The following is a 25,344-nucleotide window of genomic DNA, read 5'->3' on the forward strand; positions in this document are numbered from 1 at the left end:
CCACTCTGAGGCACTAAGAAGAGGCTGAGATATGACCTCGCCATAAACCCCACCCCCAGAGCAGAACCTACAATCGGAAGGAAACTCATAAACCTAGAGCTGTTCCCTGAGGAATAAAGGGTTTGTATTCCAAATCAGGCACCACAACTTTTAAGACCTGCGTCTGAGAGACGAGCCCCCAAAACATCTGGTTTTGAAAACTAATAAGAAACACATGCACAAGACCCAAAGAGCAGAAGAGAAATGAGAAATGGGTCTTTAAAAGGGGTAATGCACAAACTCACTCACCTCAAGGCCCAGCACAGAGCAGCTTTTTGAAAAACACCCAGACTATGTCAAATGAATTCATATGCTAACTTTAAAGCATCAGTCTGAGAGGATTAGATCTCTTGAGATACTCTTAGGGATGAAGGAATTAGTGGGTGCTTTTTTGACACTCTCTCTCTACTTTGCTAAAGCTAGTAGGTGACTTTTTTTTTATTATTAACTCTTTTTCTTTTGTTTTTCGTAGTAGGTGCCATCTTTTACCCTCCAATGGGCAGGCACCATTCTGTGCTCTCTCTCTGTCTTGCTAAAGCCAGCAGGCACCATGTTTTTTCTTGTTCCCCAGAGGGTGCCATATTCGCCTTCTCCCTTCTCCCTCTGCCATACTCCACAGCACTAGTATCTCCTAGAGGAGAGCTGTGACACACACATTTGGTGTCCCAGTTTTTGTGAGGGCTACCTAGGGAAAGCCCCTTGACCTCCTGGGTCTGGTGGCCAGGCAGGTTTGAATTCCTGGATCCTGTGGGGTTGTAACAACTGGGGAAACATTTATTGACAGGCTACCACCCCCAGAACACTGCACAAATGGCAGATTGAAACACCACATCCCCAGCTTCTCTGTGAAAGAGGCCTATTTGCTCCAGCCTGATAAGTAGGCTTTCGGTATAGCAAACATCTAGAGACTAAGACCTGCTCTCAGGAGACATAGGTAGGGGGAAGTCATCATTGCACTCTCTTTGCCTTGTTACAGCTTGCAAGTATCTCACAGAAACAAGCTTATATACTATTCTAGAGGCATAATTTTTGTGACTGTTGCCCCGGGTCCGCCTCCAGACAATTGCTTATATCTGCATACTTTAAAAGCTGCTTCCAGAGAATGTGGCTTTCAATCAGCCTGAATCTACATACTAACCTCTCCCACTCTGGGACACTAACAAGTAGTGGCACACCCTCAACAACTGAGAGCTATTAAAAATAAAGTAGGCTAAGAAAACCATAAAAGTTCGAAGGACAACTACAAAGCAGGGCACTGTTCATCAAAAAGATTAATCTCCTACATGAGGACATTCCTTCAAGATCTGAAGAGGTGGCTGTTTCACTTAATATAGAGGGGAAAAATACAGTCAATAAAGTGAGGAAATACGGAAATATGTTCCCCAAAAAAGGGGCAAAAACTCAGAAAAAAAACTTTAATGAAACAGAGATAAGTAATTTACCTGATAAGAAGTTCAAAGTAATGGTCATAAAGATGCTCACCAAACTTGGGAAAAGGATGAATCAACACAGTGAGAACTTCAAAAGAGAGCTGGAAAATATAATAAAGTACCAAAAGAAGACAAAGATCTGAAGAATACAATAACTGAACTGAAAAATACAGTAGAGGCATTCAACATCAGACTAGATATAGCAGCAGAAAAGGTCAGTGAACTTGAAGACAAAGCACTGGAATGCACCCAGAGTAAAAGAAAAATAACTTAAAAAAAAAAGTCTAAAGGCCTTAAGGGACAACTTCAAGCAGCCTAACATTCATATTATAGGAGTACCAGCAGGAGAAGAGAGAGAAAGAGAAAAAGGGGCATAAAACTTATTTGAAGAAATAAAGAATGAAAACTTCCCTAACCTAGGGAAGAAAACAGACATCCAGATTGAGGAAGCCCAGAGAGTTGCAAAAGAAATGAAGCCAAAGAGGCCCACCCCAAGACACATAATAATTCAAATGTCAAAACTTAAAGATGAAGAATCTTAAAAGTAGCAAGAGAAAAACATCTTGTTACTTATAAGGGAACCCCCGCCCGCCCCAATAAGACAGTCAGTAGCTTTTTCAGTAGAAACACTGCAGGCTAGAAGGGAGTAGCAAAATTGAAGTGCTGAAAGAAAAAAAGTTTCAACTAATTATACTCTACCCAGCACAGGTATTTTAAATGAAGTGGAAAAAAAGAGTCTTTCACACAAACGAAAGCTAAAAAAGCTAAAGCTTTCATTATCACTAAACCAGCCTTAAAAGAAATGTTAACAAGATTTCTTTAAGCTAAAAAAAAAAGTATTAGTAACAAGAAAACATATGAAAAAACAATTCTCACCCGCAAAAGATAAATATATAGTAAAAGTAGTGGAATAATCACATATAAAGAAAGCTAGTATGAAGGTAAAAAACAAAAGTAAAAATAACTGTAACTATGACAATTAGTTAAGAGATACAAAAAATAAGGTGCAAAATGTGACATCAAAAACATAAAACATGACAAGGAGTAGATTAAAAATGTAGAGCTTCAGAATATGTTCAAACTTAAGTTGTTGTCAACTTAAAATAGACTGTTACAAATATAAGTTTATGTGTAAGCCTTATGGTAATCACAAACAAAAACCTATAGTAAATATACAAAAGATAATGAGAAAGAAATTTAAGCACACCACTAAAGAAAGTCATTAAATAACAAAGGAAGAGAGAAAGAGAAGAAAGGTACGAAGGAACTACATAACAGCCCGAAAACAATTTACAAAATGGCAAAAAGTACATACCTATCAATAATTACTTTAAATGTAAGTAAATTAAATTATTCATTCAAAAGAGATAGATTTCAAAAAACTAAATGGACAAAAAAGGCTAAATAAATAAAAAACACCCATCTATATGCTGCCTAAAGAGACTCACATTAGATATACGGACATATACAAACTGTAAGTAAAGGTACAGAAAAAGATATTCCATGCAAACGAAAATCAAAGGAAAGCTGGAATAGCTGTACTTATATCAGAAAAAATAAACTTTAAAACAAAGACTGTAATGAGACAAAAGGCATTACATAATAATAAAAAGATCAATCTACATCACGATATTACATTTATAAATTTTTATGTACCCAATAGGAGCACCTAAAAACATAAAACAACTATTAACAGACTTAAAGGGAGAAACAGACAGCAATACAATAATACAAGGAACTTTCATATCCCATTTTCATCATGGATAGATCAGACAGAAAATCAATATGAAAACATTGGCCTCAAATGACATGTTAGATCAGATGGACTCAACAGATATATACAGAACATTTCACCCAAAAGCAGCAGAATACACATCCTTTACAAGTGTACATGGAACATTCTACAGGATAGATTATGTTACAAGGTCACAAAGCAAGCCTTACTAAATTTAAGAAAACTAAAATCATATCAATGACCTTTTCTAATCACAATGGTATAAAACTAGAAATCAATTACAAGAACAAAACTGGAAAATTCACAAATATCTGGAGATTAAACAACATGCTACAGAACAACCAATGGGTAAATGAAGAAATCAAAAACGATATCAAAAATTACCTTTTCAAAAATGAAAATGGAAATACAACATACCAACATATTTCTAGGATGTAAAAAAAGCAGTTCTAAGAAAGAAGTTCATAGTGATGTAGTCATATCTCAAGAAACAAGAAGTCTCAAATGAACAACTTAACTTTACCCCTAAAGAAATAGAAAAAGAACAAAGAAAGCCCAAAGTTAGTTGAAAAAAGGAAGTAACAAAGATTAGAGTGGAAAGAAATTAAATGAATAAAATGAAATAAATGAATAAATTTAACCAGGGAGGTGAAAGACCTTGTGCCCAGAAAACTACAAGATGCTGATGAAAGAAATTGAAGAAGAACAAATAAATGGAAAGATAGTCCATTCTATCTTTGGAATGGACTGGAAGAATTAATGTTCTATAGATTCAATGAAATCTCTATCAAAATTACAATGGTATTTTTCACATAAATAGAACAAACAATCCTAAAATTTGTAGGAAACAACAAAAATATCTCAAATAGCCAAAGCAGTCTTGAGACAGAACAAAACTCCCTAATTTCATACTATATTATAAAGCTGTAGTAATCAAAATAGTATGGCATAGGCTTAAAAACAAGCAAATGATAAGTGGAACAGAACAGAAAGCTCAGAAATAAACTCTGATGTATATATGGTCAATTAATTTATGCAAAGGAGCCAAGAATATAAAATGGAGAAAGTGCAGTCTCTTCAATAAATGGTGTTTGGAAAACTTAACAGTCACATGCAAAAGAATGAAACTAGACTACGATCTTATGCTATACAGAAAAATCAAACTGGATTAAAAAATTGAATGTAAGACCTGAAACCATAAAATCCCTAGAAGAAAGCATAGGTGGTAAGCTCCTTCATATCAGTCTCAGCAATAAGTTTTTGGATCTGACTGCAAAAGCACAGACAATAAAAGTGGAAATTAAACAAGTAAAACTATAACAAACTAAAGGTTATGTATCAATTATACCTCAATTTTTTAAAAAGCTATATCGAGTTATACCTCAATTTTTTAAAAAGCTATATCGAGTTCTTATCACTTGAAATATTAGGAATATTATCATTACAAGTTTGAATCTGTTGTTTTGCAATTAATGGAAGCTTAGTTACTGAAGTTAATCAAATGAGGGCTGTCATACCTATTTTAAAAGACTCCTGTGAAAAAATGATTTCGATTGCATTAAATCTATAGATCAAGTAGAATTATTAATTTCCAAATGACTGCATTTTTCCTGGCTATCTTATTGATTTTATTTTAAATTCTATCATGGTTAGAGAATATACTCTTTAGGATTTAGATCTTTTGAAGTTTATTGAGACATGTTTTATGGCCCAAAATATGATTCGTCTTGGTAGGCATATCATGTACACGTGAATAAAATGTGCATTCTATTGTATTCAAGTTGCACATGATGTTCTACAACTGTCAATTAAGTCAAGATGTTTATAGTGTTTTTCTGATCTCCTATGTTCTAGCTGACATTTTTGTCTGGATTTTCTATAAGTTACAGACAGAATGATGTTAAAATGTCTACTCATGATTGTAGATCTAAATACATACAAACTTATGATTGATATGTCTTCCTGATTAATTTTGTCACAATGAAATGCCCTTATTTCCAATAATACTGTTGGAAATCTACTTTACATAACCACTCCAGCTCTAATAACTATTTATATGCTACATCTTTCCCCATGCACTTATTTTGAATTTATCTGTGACATTATATTTAAAATGCATCTCTGGTGAATAGCAGAGAGGGAAGTCTTACATTTTATCAATGTATCAATCCCTAACGTTTAAGTAAACAATCTAGATTTTTTTCATTTAATGTATTGTTAATAGGGTTAACCTGGGTCTATCATTTTGCCATTTGTTATCTTTTCATCCTATCTGTTTATATTCCTCTGTTCATCCCATACATTCTGTTTGAGTCTTTGAATATATTTTAAAATTCTGTTTTGATTTATTTTTTAGCTGTATCACTTTATATTTTTTATTTATTAGTGTTTTCTCTAGGAATTAAAATATACATCTTTAACTTTTCATACTGGGCTTAGAACTAATATTACACATCTTTACATAAAATAAGAACGTAGTAAAGCACATGATTTCATCTACCTAGCTCCATCCCTTATTCTGCAGCTGTCATATTACATCTACATGTACTATAAATGGCACATCATAATGTTATAATTTTTGCTTAAAGTCTCAGGCATAATTTTTTAATGGGGCAAGGATTTTTTATTTATCCACGTATTTTCCAGTTGCAGTGCTCTTTATTTCATTTCTGAAGATCTTAATTTTCATCACTTCCTTTCAGTCTAAAAAACTTCCTTTGGCATTTCCTGTAGGGCAAATCTGCTGCAATAATATCTTTTCATTTTTGTTTATCTGAAAATGTCTTTATGTTGCCTTCATTCTTAAAGGATATTTTCACTGACTATAGGATTCTGGGTTGACTTTTGTTTTTACAGCACTTTAAAGAAGTTTTATAGCCCGCTGGCCCGCAATTCCTGACAGTCAACTATTATGTTTCTGTTGTATCATTTCTCAAGGTGCTTTCAAGATTTTTTTTTTTTTCTTTAACTGTCATTTTCAACAGCTTGACTACAATATGCCTAAGTGTGATTTTCTTCTATTTATCTTGTTTGGAGATCACTGAGTTCCTTAAAATATGTAAATTTATGCATTTCACCAATTTGGAGAAATTTTCAGCCATTATTTCTCTAATACTTTTTGCCCCAACTTCTACTCTCCCATACTTCTAGGACTCCATTAAACATGTGGTGCCAGACCTTTTGATATTCTACCAGTCATTGAGACTAGCTTCATTTTCTTAAATCCCTTATTTTTACTTTCTCAGATTGAGTAATTTCTAATGTTATATATATCCAGTTCACTGCCTATCTTTTCCCAATCTTCAATAATTCCATCTAATGAATTTTTTTATTTCATGTATTACATTTAATTACCAAATTTTCATTTGGTTCTTTTTTCCAATTTCTATTTTTCTGTTGAGGCTTTTTGTCTGTGCATTCATTGTGTACATATTTTTCTTTATGTCCCTGAACAGACGCAATAGCTGTTAATTCTAATATATGAGTCATATCAGGTCCCATCTCAATTAACTGCCTTTTCACTTAAGAATAGGTCACTTTTTCTGGGGGGGTGTGTGTGTCTGTGTGTGTGTGTCTATCTGTCTGTCTAATCAATGTGGATTGTATCCTGGACACTGTGAATGACATATTTCTATTATGCTCGTCTGAAGAGTATTTACTTTTTAGCTTAACATGCAGTTAACTTGGCTATATCCACTCTCCGAACTCTTTTTCTCTTGTGAACAGCACTTGAAATCTGTTTAGTCCTTTTAACTTGTAAGATTTACATGAAGAAATTGGGGCACATTCCTCTGTGAGGCTCTACTTTATACTCTCTAACTTTCCAGCTCCTATAGCCACCCCAAACTCTGGGCTGTGATTACTATCCAAGTTTTAGTCACCTTATACAACAATGACAGGGGCCTGCCCTCAGTCAGAAGCTATGAAAAATGAAAAATTCACCTTGTGCCATTCATATCTTCCAAATATCAACATCTTCCAGTTTCTGCTTGTTGTCTGTCCTTCTATTGTGCCTTCGAATATCTGTATATTCTTTATAGCTTTTTATGTAAATATATTTAATGTTCTGTAGTGTCCAAAATTTGTCATTGTTATTATGAGAGAAATGCAGTCTGACACATGTTGCTGTCATTAGTGAAAGTATATCTCCTAAGAATTATTTTTAAAATTAGAAAACTAGAGGCCTATAAAAGTCACACTTGTGATGACTTATATCATTAGTTTTTAACATTACACAGTTATAACAATATTTTCTACAGCAGACCTTTCTATTTTACTCTTTCTTATTATCAAAAAAAACATGTATTTGGGGAATGGAAGGAAGAAAGAGGAGAATAAAAGGAAATGAGGTGACAGTAAAAGAGAAAGAGGATTTATAATTTTAAAAAAAATTGACAAAGTCCCTATTCTGGTATCTTATAAGCTGAAGTTCAGCCAATTAAGAAGGAAGGCATTGGAATAATAAAAATGTAAAATCTGAAACATGTTATCAGCACACGATTTCATAAAGAGAAAAAAAGTCAAAATGTGCTATAAAGTTAAGGGATCATGAACATATGGATCATGTATTTGTATGTATATATAAATTATAACAAAAAATACATACTCTTCAAAACAACCTCCAAAATCCCTCGTTTTTACCATGAGAACACACTGGAATATGGGTTTTTCTTGAGTGCAATGTTTCTATAATAAAATCTTTAAATCAAACTAAAAGCATTACTAAAAACCCAGACTTCCCTTTACGAGCATTAAATTTTGTCAGGTTTTCTATAAACATAATTATATTTGCGAGAGGGTTTCTAAATGTGTGCTTTTGATAATCACAATTAAATTCCTTCAACTCTCTATATAATGTATACAATAAACAATTCTTAGACATTAACAATTAGTACAGTCATATCATTTTATTCTAATTCACCATTAAAAGTGAAATGTATTGCTTTCAAATTTATAAACAAATAAAAACAAACAATGATAGAATTACAGGTATGCTCATTACATTTATAAATACATGCAAAGTTTGCCAGATCACTTTCTAAAGGGTTATTATATCTTTCAATGCAAGTATACAAAATTGTGTTTATTCTTATTTTATTACAACTTTTCCATATTCCATCTTCTATGAGATACTGTGTAATTTGTTCTACCCTTATTGTTAAGAGTACAAAGAAAATATTTGTTTCATAACAATGAACCAATATTTCGAATTTGAAAATCACATTTGCTTTCTCCTTAAAGTAACATGAACTAGTTTCAGGTCTAGTGCAGGCCAGCTTCTGTTGTACACCTTCAACAAAAGCCTGAACCTCACTAGTTTATCTGGTATTTACTATGTCTATTACTCTATATTTGCATAGCAATCACCACATAAAGGACACAAGAATTACATAACAAAACTCAACTGAACCCAATTTCTTTCACACTTCCTGAAAAATGTATTATGAAGAGAACTCTCTGCTGTGTCTCTGCTGCCCTCTATAGAAATGATTCTTGGAAGACATGATAAATTGTGAAAAACCAGACAGCAATACGGAACAATATGGAAAATCACATCAGTAATCAACTACATTTGTTAAATGTCCTAAAAGATAACATTACAAAGACAATTTATTGCTATGGTCTTTGATTTCTATCATGCTTTTCTTCCAAGTAGATGAGTATGTAGTTAAGCTATACTCCAAAGAATACCATATAAGTAATTAGAGAATCTGGGATCAGATTACATGAGTTAGAATCTCATCTGCCATTTATTAGCCATGTCTCCATTTCCTCATCTATAAAATGGGTTAAATAATAACATCTACCACATAAGATCAGCACTTAGCAAAGTACCTGACACATAATAAGAACTCAGGGTTATTGTGTTATTGTTATTATTGCTATTACCATTATTGACACAATAACAAAATGGCCAGGACCACAACTCAGAAGCCAGAGTATCTTGATTTAGAATCCTGGCTCAGCCACTTACTACTTTATAACCACAGGAAAATTACTTAATAATTTTGTGCCTCAGAATCCTCATCTGGAAATTAGAGATGATAAGAATAGCTCCTATCTCAGAGTTATTGTGAGGTTTAAATAAGCTAACGTATACAGCAAAGCACTCAAAAGAGTGCCCCACAGCAAGGAAGCACTCATAATGATAGCTGCTGCTGTTATTATGAGTTCAATTGTCTATACATAAGCACTAGTAGAACTCTGCTTCAGAGAACTGGAGTAATGCTTACAGGCAAGACTGTTCCGAAGTCAATAACATCCTTCACTCCACTCTGAGGCAAGGGATTCAAGATAGAGCTGAATTATAATCAATGCTTCCCACTGAATTAAAGTACAATTCTCCTGTAGAAGAAGTAGTCACCCACCATATATGTTCCATTTCTACAAACATGCATGAGAAGCAAAAAGTAATAGCCCATGAGTTATTTAAGGGAGGTTTTGTTTCTGGAGAGCCAAATAATACGTACATAATCCTTAATTATGGCATAAATCTTCCCCCTTCCGGTGTTATTCAATGTACATGGCTTATTTAGACATTGAAGCTGACTGTTGATACCCTAACTCACTTCTCACCTATTCCTTCAGTGATGCTGTCGCTATATCCAACTTTCAGCACCTCCATTTCTTTGCCTCAGGGCTTTTTCTGGCTGCTGGAACCCATTATTCCCACCTGTGCAGTAGTCTGTAAGAACTAGGAAATACTCCTGTCCCCCAACTCCACCAAGGAACAGTCCTCAAAATATGAATGAAGAGACTTGTATATAAAATACTCCACCTTCCATGCCCCTCTGGTGGGGCAAATCTGAGGCTCGCAGAGTCTTCCAGCAGTACTAAGCTCCAAGTGTCCACAAATAGTAATTTATTTTATAATGAACACTTGATTGGCTGCTACCCCTTCCCTGGTTCACTTGCCCACTTCACTACCAGATGTTCTCTGGGCATGCTTCTATGGAAATTCAAAGGCAAACAATAAACTATGAATAGAGACGAGTCTACAAAACTATACAGCACATATTTTATTTCTTTCAACTTACCTGAAATATTAAAAAAACAGGAGAATGGTTTTAGGTATTAGTATAAGGAAGTATTAGGGGGAAAGTACTGACATGACTACAAAATCCTGGGTAGAGGGTATGCAGGTATATGATTCAGAGGCAGATACTAAGACAGCATCAACTACAGAAGAGATTTATTGGAGGAAGCACCTGCAAATGATAAAGGGAAGGAAGCAGGTATCAGGAGAGCCTTAAGACTAAAATGCAGACCTGCAATGCAGTTCTGAAGACTATGAAAGAAGAAAGAAAGAGAACTGAGTAGGAGGAGTCTCAGACTGTAATGCAGCTGTATTACTGGTCAGGCCTATAGTAAGTCTTAGATTTAAAGTCACCCCCTGAGAAGTTCTTTTTAACTGTCTCACAACTGTGGCATATTCAGTCAATGGTTGGGACTAGCCTATGGGAAGCATGGCCCCAGTACAAACACAATGGTGGATCCTGAAGTATGGCAGTTGAGGCCATCAATCAACTATGTTCCTTGAAATAGGAACTTTGAACACACATTTCCACAGCTGCAATGCAGGGAATAATGATGCAAACTGACATTATTTAAGCAACTTGAAAAATGTGTGTAGAGAAAACCTTCCTCTTCTTTAATATGTACTACTGTTTTGCATATTTATAAACTTCATATAATGTAGTATCAAATTGTACATATCCTTCGGTCAACTGGCTTACTTCCCCAATATTATCCATGATGAAAACTATACCTCTCTACTATAGAATATACCACAAATTGCATGTATTCATAGAAAATTAGGTTACTTTCCAGTTTTTTTCTCTTGTAAACAATGCTACAATGAATATTCTTGTATATATTCTTGTGAAAATTCCTGAGCAGTGGCTTTCAAACTTTTTGGTCAAGAACTACAGTAAAAGATACATTTCATGTGATCCAACACACATATACTAATAATCTAACTTTATATTAAGTTTCACGTACACACACAAAAACACTTTTATTAACTGTTATACATTCTAATGTACTCTATTTTATTCCACGGTTTCTAAAAGTCATTGAATCAATTATAGCACCCACTAAATGGGCCATAAGACACTTTTTTTTTTTTTAACAGTATAAAAGAAAAGCTTTATTAGAAGAGAAAGCACACTTCCAGATGTGGAAGTGGGCCTGAGCAAGAGAAGCATGGCTCAAAAGGCCGACACATTTTTTTAAAATCAAGATATTTATCTAAAAGCAGAATTATGGGGTCAGAAAGTATGAACACTTCAGCTTTACAAGAACTTCCCAAATTTCAAAATGACTGTACCAAGTTACATTCCAACAGTAACTATTCCTATTAATCCACATCTCTGACATTTGCATTGTCAGACATTGTTTTTTCTTTAGTGGTAATCAAATGAGTATGTAATATCTCATTTTAATTTACAGTTCCCATATTACTAGTGAGATCAAGCATCTTTTCACATGCTTATCAGCCATTTAGGTTTCCTTTTCCTATTCTTCACCTGATTTTCAATTGGGCTATTTGTCTTTTCCTTACTTGTTTGAAGAAATATTTGTTGTATTCTGGATATTATTGTAAAATGTCCTTTTAAAAAACATTTGTAATGCAAGCAATACGTGTACTTGGTTCAAAATTCAAAATAGCATACAAAGTTATACAGTAAAAAGTTTCCTACCATACCAGAGATAGTCCATATAAATACATATTCTTTCCATTTTTCTACACAGTTATTTATCTTTTTTGTATTTAAAATTATTTTATCAATTTTACTGAAGTATAACTTAAACACACTAAACGACACATATTTAAAGTATTCAATTTGACCAGTTTTGATATGTGTATACTCCTGTGAAATGATTACAATAATCAAGAGAAAAAAAAAACAACGACAACATTTCTAACACCCCCGGAACTTTCATGTCCTACTGTAATCCATTCCTTCCCTCCCTCCGTCCTCATCCCTAGCAAACCACTGACCTATTCTCTGTCACTATAGAATCATTTGCATTTTTAATAATTTTATATAAATAGAATCGTACAGCATATCCAGTTTCTCATTCATTTTAAGGGCATAAGGCTAAACTGTGAAAGTTAAGTCATATGGACCTTGACTTTCATGCAAAGGAGAACCATCAAAAAGATGTTTCAATAAGTGAGTGATAGTTTTTATTAAGATAAATCTAATAAAAAGAAATAAGTTAAGAAATCAGTTATGAAGCAATTGATATAGACAATAGGTAAAAGGGCTCAATTTAGAGTAGAAGTAGTGGGGATATTGTAGTTTAAAGGCCATATCTGCATGACTTGATAATGAAATAGATTCAGGCAGTGAAAAAGAAAAGCCATTAATTAAGACCAAAAACACACAAAAAGGATGAGCTTGGATTAGAAGAAAAGATATGGCTTGGAACCCCTTAGACTTGCAGTAATTTTAGGATACACATACAAAAATGTCAGTAGGCAGCTGAAAACCTAATGGAATTCAGGACAGCAACGGGATTGGAGAAAAATTTAATAGTTATCAATATTTGGAAGACAATGGTTTGAGAAGAAAATAAGGAAAATAACTGGATCTTTGTTCTCATGTTAGGAAGATAAAGGAAAAAAAGAAAGCAGATAGGCATTAAGGATATAGAGAACACCACTGTAATTAGACCACAAATTCAAAAGGATCTTCCCTACATTTTAGAAATGCCTCTCCATGTCTGCTTGGAGAAATCCATTTCTTGAATCACTTTTCAATGACAATATAATACATTATAATTTAATATACAAGTTTATTAAGAAAAACACGTGTATTTCATGAGGAACTACATGGAAGTCTTGAATTTTTTAAATAACAAAGCAAGCAAATGTCTTCTTTTCTAAGGCCATATTTTACAAAGTTCTGCCCATTTGCATGCTTCTTCCAATATAAGAAAGCAATCAATGTAGATTCTGAGGTATTCAACCAACGCCTTTATGGCAAGGTTTCAATAATAGCTGCCTTTACTACATAGTAATAACATGCTCACAATCACATATGCATCTTTTCTAACACCATTTCCTTGTTTTAAAATTGGGCAGAACATCAAGGTTGCTAACCATCAGAGAAATGCAAATTAAAACCACAATGAGATATCACCTCACACCTGTCAGAATGGCTATCATCAATAAATCAAAGAACAAGTACTGGTGAGGATGTGGAGAAAAGGGAACCCTCATACATTGTTGGTGGGATTGCAAATTGGTACAGCCACTATGGAGAACAGTATGGAGGTTTCTCAAAAATTTAAAAATGGATATACCTTTTGACCCAGCAATTGCATTTCTGGGTATTTTTCCAAGGAAAACCGAAACAATAATTGGTAAAGATCTATGCACCTCAATATTCATGGCAGCACAATTTAAAATAGCCAATATATAGAAGTAACCTAAATGTCTATCAACAGACGATTGGATAAAAAGATTATGGTTCATATATACAATGGAATATTACTCAGCCATTAAAAAAATGAAATCCTACCATTTGAAATGACATAGATGGACCTAGAGGTTATTATGCTGAGTTAAAGATAAATAAAATACCATATGATTTCATTTATATGTGGAATCTAAGGAACAAAAAGAACAAACTAATCAAAAACAGACTCACAAATATAATGGACAATTTGTTGACAGACAGAAGGGAAGCGGGGAAGGGAGCTGGGAGAATGGGGTGAAGGGTTAAAGAAATACAAATTAGTAGTTGATAGTTGGTCATGGGGATGGGGAACATAGCAGAGGAAATGCAGTTAGCATTAATATGATGGCTAAGTGGAGGGCCGTGGAGGAAGGGAGTAATGGGGGGGATCGTTTTATGAACTACATAGATGTCTAACTAATGTACTGTATACTTGAAACTAATTTAAATAAAGAAATTTTTAAAATAAATAAATAAAAATAAAATTGGGCATAACAACATCTATTTCACAAGACTTTTAAGGTTCACATGTACTGCTCTCAAATGAATGTTGAAAACTAATTATATGTTGAAAACTAATCCCTTCAAATTCATGTTAAAACCTAATCCCCAGTGTAATGATATTTGTAGGTGTGGCCTTTGGAAGTAGACTTCAGGAATGGGATTAGTGCCCTTATGAAAAGGCCGCAGAGAGATTCCTCACCCCTTCCACAGTTGAGAAGAAAGCCTTCTATGAACCAGCAAGCAGACCCTCACCAGATACCATATCTGCTGGCACCTAGATCATGGGATTCTCAGCCTCCAGAACTATGAGAAATAAACATATATTGTTTAAGTCACCCAGTCTATGGTATTTTGTTACAGCAGCTTGAATGGACTAATACATGTACATAAAGCAATTAGTACAACATAAAGCCTAGTTTATATGTTCAATACAATTTATTTCTTTTTCTCCTTCAAGGGAAAAGCTATTGGCTATGTTTCTCATTTCATTTTAAAATGAAATATAAGAAGAAAACAAGCTTCGCCAATAATCCTGCCTCCCAGCAATATATTATTTGCATTGTGAAGAACTATGAATGCTTGCCATTCACTTCTTACAACTATATATTGTATTATTTAAGAGCTACCCTAAAGTCTGTCATATTGTAATTTGTAATTTTAATAAGGTATGAATTTGAATTGCAAGCATTACACAACTGTGTGCAAGCAAGAGCTTCTCAGTTAACTAGTAAACCCACTCAACTACTCAGCATTTCTACCCATGCAGCATTACTTAGGATTGTAATTATTTACATCAGCTTTCAAAGGGTAACTATATCCTTGTTTCGCAGACTATTTCTCCAAAAATCAAACAAAGAAACAGAAGTCCTCAAAAACAGATATTTCCTAATGAGAAAATTAAAGTTTCTGATAATCAAGAGTAAAATACTAAATTTGCAATTCAGTGATGGCAATAATCTATGATAAAGACAAATCCATTATTCTTTCAATTCAAAACAAGAAAAAGGAATTCCTGAAGCTAACTTTATTGAATGCTTTATTATCTCATCGGTATAGATCCTGTTCATGAAATACCAGATAAAACTTGAAAACTATTAAGACAGGTAACCTGTGATATGAAGCTATGCACAAGAATCTCATCTTTCTCAATAAAAATAAAATGCTTTTAAAAAGCCAGGAACATAAAGTAACAGTTCAACCACTGAAACAATCACCACAATAAGTAAATATTGAGAAAAAATTTTAAGAAACATGTGTTTAGTACAATGTAACAATAAGAAAGTAAGACTATGCTATCTTAGAAGCCTTTTCTTCCACACTGAAAAGTTTATAGAGGTAAAGGTTTGCTAGTCCATTTCATATAATAAAAGGTCAACAGAAACTTTTAGGTCATGACACAACACTTTCTGGTCTGTTTAGAGGTGATCTACTCCATGGGGGTTTTGGCAACAGTCTCAGGACTCGGAATGGTCCTTTGGGACCCCTGAGTTGAGATTTTACTGCTTGCACAGGTTGGTATTTTGCCTTATTCATTTAGCATCTTCTCATAAACATTTTACCATAACAATAAGAAGTCTTCGAAAACATAAATTTTAATAATAGAAAAATATTCTAAAATATTGAGTTAATTTTGTTCATTTTTCTATTAGGGTTGAAATATACATAACAAAAATTTTACCATATTAACTATTTTTAGGTGTACAACCTCAGTGACATTAAGTACATTCATAATGTTGTAAAACCACGACCACTATCCATTTCTATAAGTTTTGTATCATCCCAAACAGAAACTCTGTACACTCCCCTTACTCTTCAGCCACTGATAACCTCTTTTTACTTGCTGGCTCTATGAATTTACCTGTCCTAAGTACTGCACATAAGTGGAATCATACAGTATTTTTCCTTTTGTGTCTGGCTCATTTGTTTTTAAGGTTCATCCACATTGTACCATGTATCAGAATTTTCATTCCTTTTTAAGGCTGACTAATTATCCACTGTGTATACATATACATATATATAATACACACGTGTGTGTATACAAACGCTCATACACAACATTCTGTTTATCCATCCATCTGCTGATGGACATTTGGGTTGCTTCCACCATCTGGCCATTGTGAATAATGCCACTATGAACATCAATAAACAAGTATCTGCTTGAGTCCCTGCTTTCAATTCTTTTGAGTATATCAATTGCTGATTTATATGGTAATTCTATGCTTAGTTTTTTGAAAAACTGCCAAACTGTTTTCCATGGTGGCTGTACCATTTTACATTCCCACCAGCAATGTAAAAGGGTGCCAATTTCCCCACATTCTCAAAAATTTTTTTATCCATTTATATCACAGCCATCCTAATGGGTATCAGGCAGTATTTCATTATGGTTTTTTTTTAATGTATTTTAATTTATTTACTTTTTTTATGGTGACATTGGTTAACAAAATCCAATAAGTTTCAGCTGTACACTTTAACAGTAAGGCATATATATATTTACGCTGTGTGTTCACCTCCCATGTTAGATTTCTTTCTGTCACCACATATTTGACTTCCCTTTACCCCATCTACCTCCCCTCTCCCCTGCTCTCTCATTATTGCTTTGATATGTATTTCCCTAATGACTAATGATGACGAGCATCTTTTCATGTGCTAGATTGTATGAAAAGGTCAGGAAGGTGGCCAAGATGGAATGATACAGAGTGGATTTATACTCCTGTCTGAAACAACCAAAAAGAAGAAAAGAAAGAACAGAACAGAAAAGAGAAAAGAAGAAAAAAAAAAAACAGATGAAATACATGAAACAATGATTTTCAAGATACTGGATATCAGGCAAGAAGAACACTAATCCCTGAAAGTCAGGAAACAAAGAATTGAGCCCTATAACTGCCCTAGCTTATTTTCTTGACAGAATTTCCACACCACGTGGTAGACAAGGAGAACCAAGGTGAAGTCCAGTAGACTCCCTGAGTTGAAGAGACACAGCTGAGAGTCCAGGGAGACCAAAGCTGCTAGAGTTCACAGGACCGAGTACCAGAAAGGCCAGAGCTGCACAGGGAAAAGCAGCAATTCCCCACAAGTATTCAACAGAGTATTGATCAGCAGGTACATATAAAAAAACTATCTTATACTAGGTAATCATCTGGAAGCATTCAGACAGGGTCAGGAAACAGTAGCTGTGAGCACTTTCCTAGGCCCACCTAATAAAGCATAAAGCAATGTCCAGAAGGATAGAGCTGTTTCCAAGTAACTCCACCTCAAAACAAAGCCTCAGAATAGTTAAAGGATTTTTTTTAATCCAGGACCCAACAACATGAAATTCACAATGTCTGTATCCACTCAAAAATTTCCAAGATGCAAATAAGCAGAAAAACACAACCTATAATGAAGAGAAATACTGATTAATAGTAATACGCACAGAAATGACACACATGATAGGTTTACAGAAAAAGCCATTAAAACAACTATTATAGACTCTATACGTTCAAAACATAAAAGAAAGTATGATTGTGTTAAGGAGAGACATAGATGATATAAAAAATTTCCTATCAAACTTTTAGAGATAACAAATATATTGCATAGTATTACTAGCAGATTAGGTACTACAGGAAAAAAAGATTATTGAACTTGAAGATACAGCAACAGAAGTCATTCAAATGATCCATAACATAACACCAAGCAGCCTAATTAACATACATATAACTGAAGTCCCCAAAAGAAAAGAAAAGGGGAGTCAGGAAAAAAAAAAGTGTTGACTAAAGGCAAAAAAACTTTCCCAATGTGATGAGAACTTTAAACCTATATGTGAAGAACAGAGTTAACATAGCAGACCTGAGACAGGTATCCTTAGAAAGCCCTACTTGCAATGTTGGTACCTGCCTACCTCTGGGAACTTAGATTTCAGAAAGGTTACCATCATTCCCTAAATGATGAGTGGCTTGCTGTGCCAAAACTGTGCAAACAATATGGCTTATTCTAAATACCTGTTTTCCTTCTTGAAATGTGAAGTGTTGGTACATGCTAGGCAGAGAGTACTTATATTACCAGCCCCCAATAAAAACCCTGGACACTAAGTCACTAATAAGCTCTCCTGGCAGACAACACTTTATACCTGTTGTCAAAACTCATTGCTGGAGCAACAAAGTATATCATGTGTGACTTCACTAGAAAAGAACTCTTGGAAGATTGCTCATTTTCCTTTGTAGCTTTTCACTGTAATAAATCATAGCCACAAATATGACTGTATGCTAAGTTCTGAGCATCTTCCTAGAGAATTGTTGAACCTAGGGGTGGGCTTGGAGTCCCTGACATAATACAGATCCAAGAAGCTTGACAATCTCCAAGCAGAAAACCACACTTAGGCATACCACAATCAAACTGCTTAAAACAAACAATAAAGATAAAATCTTAAACGATTAGGTGGGAGAGTATCTTCAGCTCTCTTGACAGCAACTCTAGAACCAGAAAACAATGAAGACTTCAAAATTCAGAAGAAAAATATTTCCGACTTAAAATTCAATACAAATTTTCAATCACATATCAAACGTGATAACTGCATCTTCTAACATGCCAAGTCTCAAAAAAATTATATTTCACAAATTCTTTCTTGGAAGCTCCTAGAAGATGTGCTCAATCAAAATGAGAGAGAAAATCAATAAAGAGAAAGACATGGCATCCAGGATAAAGTTGTTCCACATAGGGGAGAGGTAAAAGAAATATCCAGAAAAAAAGTGAAGGGAGACATGTAAGGATGGTAATGTCCACAGAGCAGAGAGGATGCTGAGTTCAAAATCTTAACAGGAGAGCTAAAGAATGTTGAAAAAAAAAAGTTTTATTAAGATAAGTAAAACTAGGCCAAAAAAAAAAAAATTAAATCCAAGGAAAATGAAGTTGTGATGGAAAAGTAATCATAATTAATATTTGCCTTGGATATGAATATTATTTATTCACAATTAAGCAATGATGAATACTAATCTAACCAAACCACGATACATATGTCCTGGGAGAATGGAGGGAAGTTCAGTGTGTAGCAGGGAGTGAGGAATGGGTGAGAAGAGAACTCATTATTTATCCATGTTTAGAAGTATATCACAAACATGTCATTTAGAGATAATGAGATAAAGAACAAAAGAATCCACTAAGTCAAAAGTGGTTATCCTTGAGGAAGGAATTTAAAAAAAAAAAAAAACAAAAAAAACCAAAAAAAACCCAAAAAGATATAATTAACAAATGCCATAAACAAAATTTAAAAATTTGAAACAATTCATTCTTACCTTAGGAAGCTCAGACACCCTCTCTTCACTTGTCGAAGAATGACTGCTTGCACATGAAGCACAGTCTGATATTTCCACAGCACTCTCACCATCTTCAAATTCATTATATTCACTGTCACTCTCCCAGTCAACGAACTGTAGTTTATCTAGAAAATATAATTTTAAACTTTATTTTTAAAATATTTTTTCTTTTCTCAGTAGTTAAAAAAGATCCCTGTTGCTCAATATTTTTTTAAAAATATCTTAAGACAGTAAAAAGTATATCCCTACTCTTCTCTCTAGCCATTCTGTTTCTAAGTAATACCCCCACCCCAATTTTGGGTTTTTTTGTATTCCTCTAGAGTTTCTCCAGCATGGTAAAGCAAATAAAATATGCTCTTAATTCTTCCTTTCTGATACTTTGGTTTTTTTTATTTCAACTTAATTGAGAGGTTTTTACACATCAGTAAACATGGAGCATGCTCATTCTTTTCCACAATATAATATTCCATTACATAGCTGACCCATAATTTATTTAATCAGTTTTGTATTAGTAAAGACTTTGTCAAAGATATTCACCCAAAACGTTTTTTATAAATTTTTCTCATCGGTAAGAAAACAAGTAAAGGTAATTTAGTGTTTAGTTTACTTCAAAGCATTATTATCTTGATGCTACTTTTGCAAAATTTTAATTTGAAAGTTAAATCATTTTCATATATTAAAAAAACAAACAAACTGACTCTAATCTACTATGCTTAAAGAGATAAAAGTAGTTATTAAGGATAAATTAATTTGTGAGGTACAGCATACAATATATACCTTTCCTACAATACAAAACACAAGTACTCCCTCACAGCTACTTAAGCAACTTAGAGGGCTAGTAAGATATCTTGGCCCTATTTCAGAGATCTGATAGCAACAATCTCACTTCCAAATAGAATATTAAAAATAAGTAACTTACTGGCTTTAATACCTGAGGGATCATCAAAATTAAAAACAAAAATTAAGCTAAAGTTAAAAATATGAAATAAAGTAAAAATATAAATAAATCCTCTTTAATCTGACATTATTGTTTACAAAAGATGAGATAAAGTCCACTATAATAATTATAAAAGACTGAAAATCAGACCAGTCTGAGAGAAGCAGATGCATGATGGCAATTATTTCCCATGTCTAAAATGACATTTACTCATGGAAGTTAGGCAATGTGATAAGTAATATAAAATGGTATATCACAACCAAGACTAGACCTTTCATTTAGTCACAATAATTTTATGAAGCAGGCAAGACAATTACTGTTAGACTAAACTTTGCATTTATAGGTAAGGAAATTGAGTCTCCAAAAAGTTAAGAAATTTTCCCAAAGATATATAAAGAACAAATTGAAAGGAAAAATTTTTAAGAGAAAAATATTTGGACAATTTTAACTCAGGGCTTTTCCTTCTCAATCTCAATTCTGAGCCTGAAAGCCCAAAGACTCTAATCCAATACAGCTGGAAGAAGGTGTGGGAATATTTTTTTAAAAGCTCACCTATTAATTCTGTTAAGAAGCTAGGTCTAGTAACCACCAGAACAGTGCTGGAAAACACAGCACTGAAGTTAGACATCCCTGGCTCTGAATATCAATTGGCACATTTATTAACTATGTGAATCTAGGCAAGTGACTTGAATTCTCTAAGTAAGAATTTTCTTCTGTAAAATGAAGGTACTTAGCTCACAGGATCTAGTAGATATCAAAGGAAATAACATACATAATATCCAGCCAAGTGTCTGGGGTAAAACAAGAACTTGATAAGTAGTAATTAAAGATAAAAAGGAGAGAGGGAGAACGGGAAGGGAGAGGAGGGGAGAAGATAAAGATAAACCAGTACACTTCATTTACTTGTACCTAATGGTCAACTTATTTAAGGGAAGTTAAAAATTTGCTAACTCATTTTAAACTAATTAGCTCAAAGCATCTTTCCATTCTTAAATAGTTCTGAAAACTACTTTTAATACAAGAAGACATATACGGTTTTTTTATACCAGCTTTATTGAAATGTCATTCATATACTACACTATTCACCTATAAAAAGCATATAGTTTTTAATAATGAAATTATGTTCAGATATGTGTAAACAAATCAAGAGCTGCATAACAGTGAAATTCATTTAATATTGTTGAAATAACAAATAAGCCCTATGAGTTTACATATAACTTTAAAATACCACTTTATCTATTACTAAAATGTCAGTTGGAAGTTACCAAGATGGCATACCAAGTGGCCAAAAGAATGCAACCTTTTACAAGGGCTATTTGTACAAACTTAGCCTTGACTTATTAACTTAACATGAACTGTCAAAGTAAGATTTAAAAGTCAAGGCTTATTCTGAAAGCATTAGCGCTTTTATATACTCTTAGATGAGCTATATATTTTGTAATTTTTAAAAGAACATAATTTCCATAATTCTAAGTCTGTGGTTCTCAGCTTGGGGTGATTCTGTCCTATAGGGGACATCTGACAACATCTGGAGGCATTTTTGGTTGTCACAACTAGGGCTGGGAATGCTATTGTCACCAGTGGATAGAGACTAGAGATGCTGCTAAATACCCAATGATGTATAGGAGAGCAACCCTCCCCTCAACAGAAAATGATCTGGCTCCAAATTTCAACAGTTCCAAGGCTGAGAAACCCTGTTTTCAACTATCAAGAACACAATACAATATAAAATGCCATCAGAACAGAAACTTGTTAGTAAGTTATATTTCTACCACACATTGGTTGTCATAGTATTTATCCAAAAGGGGTTAGCAAGGAGGCAATGTGGGCGTAGCATTAAGCAGGTAGTTGAGAGAAGTTGCGTTTTCATCAAAGAAATCCAATGTGAAATCCCAACCAATTCTAACATGTTCTAGCTTACGCTGTTAACTGTAAAAATACTACTGGTAATGCCTATTTCTTAGGGCTGTTGTGAGAAATATTAAATAAGAAAATGTTTCTAAAGGGCTTCACCTAGAGGCTGGACTCAGGTAAGATCATAATTAATGCTAAGTATTAGAAAACTTTTTTTTCCGATATTGAATCCAATATATAATAGAAACTGGATTTCTTACAAAATTAATAGTCACTTCACTGGCCCCAACTTCTGGATATAAAATATTCCTGTTATAAAACAAGATATTCTCTGTGATTCAAAAAGTGTTTTACCTTCATCTGATTGATCACTTCCACTGGAACTCCATGTTATATCCATAAGCCCACTGGTTCTCTTAGATGTGGTGGTTTCTGTTAAAGAAATAGAAAATATATAAAAAATGATCAACTGATGTGGTTATTAGAAGGAGATTTTACGCATGTTACTTTGCTATAGTCACAAACACACAAAATTCTGATGATAGTAGAGGTAATGTCTTATGTCAAATCTTCCTTCCTAAAATTCTATGTGCCACTTGGCTAAGATTCTTTAAAGTAAAGCCAAATTACAAGAAGAAAAAGGAATAGAACTGATTGAAATAAGTTATAAAGACAATGAAAATGACTGGAGCACAAATAAAAACTCAAAAAAATTACCTTGAAATAATTATAGAACTATAAAACTTCCTAGAATATTTGATGAAACCAAAAGAAAAAAACAAAACAAAACACAAAACAAACAACAAAACCAAAATTTATATATAATAGGAATGCTCCCAGGTACCTCCTTTGCCATATTAAGAGCCCTGGTAGCAGCAGTGTGCTTAAAACAGTGAAGTTACTTATTTAACCTTGTTAGTCTGAGATAATATTAGATCCCCATGCAGTTATAAGAAATAATAGAGATTCCTGGTATGTTTCACCCAGTTTCTCCATTGGTAACATTTTACAGAACTATAGTACAACATCACAACCAGAATGTTGATATTAATTCCATCACCAAGAGGATATCTTGTACTACCTTTCTAAAGCCACATCAAACATCCCTCCCCACCCCAATTCCTAACCCCTGGCAACCACTAATCAGTTCTGCACCTATACTTTTGTCATTTCGAGAATGATATACAAATATATATCATACTATATAACCTTTTAAGACTGGCTTTTTTCACTCATTATAATTTCCTAGACATTCATACAAGTTCTTGTGTGTATATATTGTGCATGTCAACAGTTATTTTTTTATTACTGTTATTCCACATTATGGATGTAGCACAGTTTGTTAAATCATTCACCCACTAAAGGACATCTGTGTTATTTCCAGTTTGGGGTTATTATAATAAAGCTGCTATGAACATTGTACACAGGATTTTATGTAGATGCAGTTTTTAATCTCTGGGATAAATGTCTAAGGTTGCAATTGTTGGCTTTATGATAATTGCATATTTAGTCTTATGAGAAACTGCCAAACTGTTTTCCAGAGCACTGTACCATTTAACAGATCCATGAGCAATGTCTAAGTGGTCCAGTTTCTCCATATCATCGACAGCAATTGGTACTGCCACTACTTTTTAATTTAGTCATTCTGATAAGCAGGAAACCTAGAAGGAATGGGGCTACTACTCCACCTTAGTGAAACGGTGGTCAAGAGGAAACTTTACTGATATTGATCAGAAAATACAAACCTAATAAAAATCTATTTTTCTGATCATATTCATAATTGAGTTATAATGCTAAAATCTGTAAAGCCTCTTAGCCATATTTCAATATATATTACAAGGTTAAGAGATTAGATATTATAATTCAAGTTTTACAGAAGAAACAGGCTCAGAAGTTAAACAGCTTCATTCAATTCATATTTATAAAACACTTCTGTTATAGTAAACCTTAAGGAAACAAAGAAAACTCCTGTCCTCAAAGATTACATGGTCTGAAAGGCAACATTAATCATGAAAAGAAAAAATTAAATATTATATTAAAGGTATGTCGTGATATAATGGTAACAAAAAAAGTGAATGTTCCACGTTATGTTGATCCAGAAAGGACTCACTGACAAAATGATATCTGAAAAAAAGCACTTACAAAGGCACAACAACATGAAATAATAATAAACATTTACTAAGCACTTACTTTGAGCCATGAACATCTAGAATTACTAAAACCGTCTAACCTTCAAAGTATAAAATTAAAAGTAAACTATTCAGAATAACTTAAGAATCCATCTGATTTAAATGGCTCATAAAACTAAGCTGGTACTTACTTGCAAAAGACATTATCAATCTTTTTCATTATATGCATCTGGAAAAGTAAATTTAAAAAGAGGTAGAATGCTACAGACTGTGTTCCCAAAAATTCACATGTTGAAACCTAATCCCCCAGTGTAATAGTTTTAAGAAGTGAGACCTTCGGGGGTTCCATTTTCATGAATGGGATTACTGCCCTATAAAAGAAACCCCAGCAAGATACCTGGCCCTTTCTGTCATGTAAGAAGACGCTGTATATGAACCAGGAAGAAAGTCCTTGCCAGACACCAAATGTACCGGACTTCTAGATTCTAAAACTATGAGAAATTAATTTCTGCTGTTATAAACCACTCAGTCTATGTTTTTGTTAGCAGCCCTGAATAGACTAAGACAGGAAGTAAAGTTACCATTATTCTCACGATTATATAATAAATTCATGAAATTCATAAGCCTATAAATTGTAGGCACTTAACTATATAATTTATATAGGTAAAACCACAACCAAGTATTTATTAGTCAGTAAATCATTTTATTTGCTGAAAAGGGATGTCCCTGAAATCAAGTCCCATTCCAGTAAAAGTATAGGAAGGATATCAGCCAGACTATAAGAATAGTTACCAGGCATTGTAAACATATCTGGGTACCCACTGCGTGCCAAACATTGTTTTAGTACCTGGTGTCATGGGTTGCACGATGTTTCCTCAAAATTCATTCATATGTTAAAGTTCTAACCTTCAATATCTTAGAATGTGACCTTATTTGGAGAGTCTTTACAGAGTTAATCA

At 33.6% G+C, this 25,344-nt stretch overlaps 1 protein-coding gene across 1 annotated transcript in view; it reads right to left on the bottom strand.

The window, feature by feature from the left end:
* SPIDR (scaffolding protein involved in DNA repair) overlaps window positions 1–25,344 on the bottom strand; it is a 435,467-nt gene that overhangs the window by 357,059 nt on the left and 53,064 nt on the right. The window contains 2 exon segments of the mRNA XM_023526085.1: window positions 19,445–19,592; window positions 22,586–22,688. Of these exon segments, the coding sequence (XP_023381853.1) occupies window positions 19,445–19,592; window positions 22,586–22,688 (251 nt within the window).

This window comes from Pteropus vampyrus, unplaced genomic scaffold (genome assembly GCF_000151845.1).
Source record: "Pteropus vampyrus isolate Shadow unplaced genomic scaffold, Pvam_2.0 Scaffold702, whole genome shotgun sequence".
Taxonomy (NCBI): domain Eukaryota; kingdom Metazoa; phylum Chordata; class Mammalia; order Chiroptera; family Pteropodidae; genus Pteropus; species Pteropus vampyrus.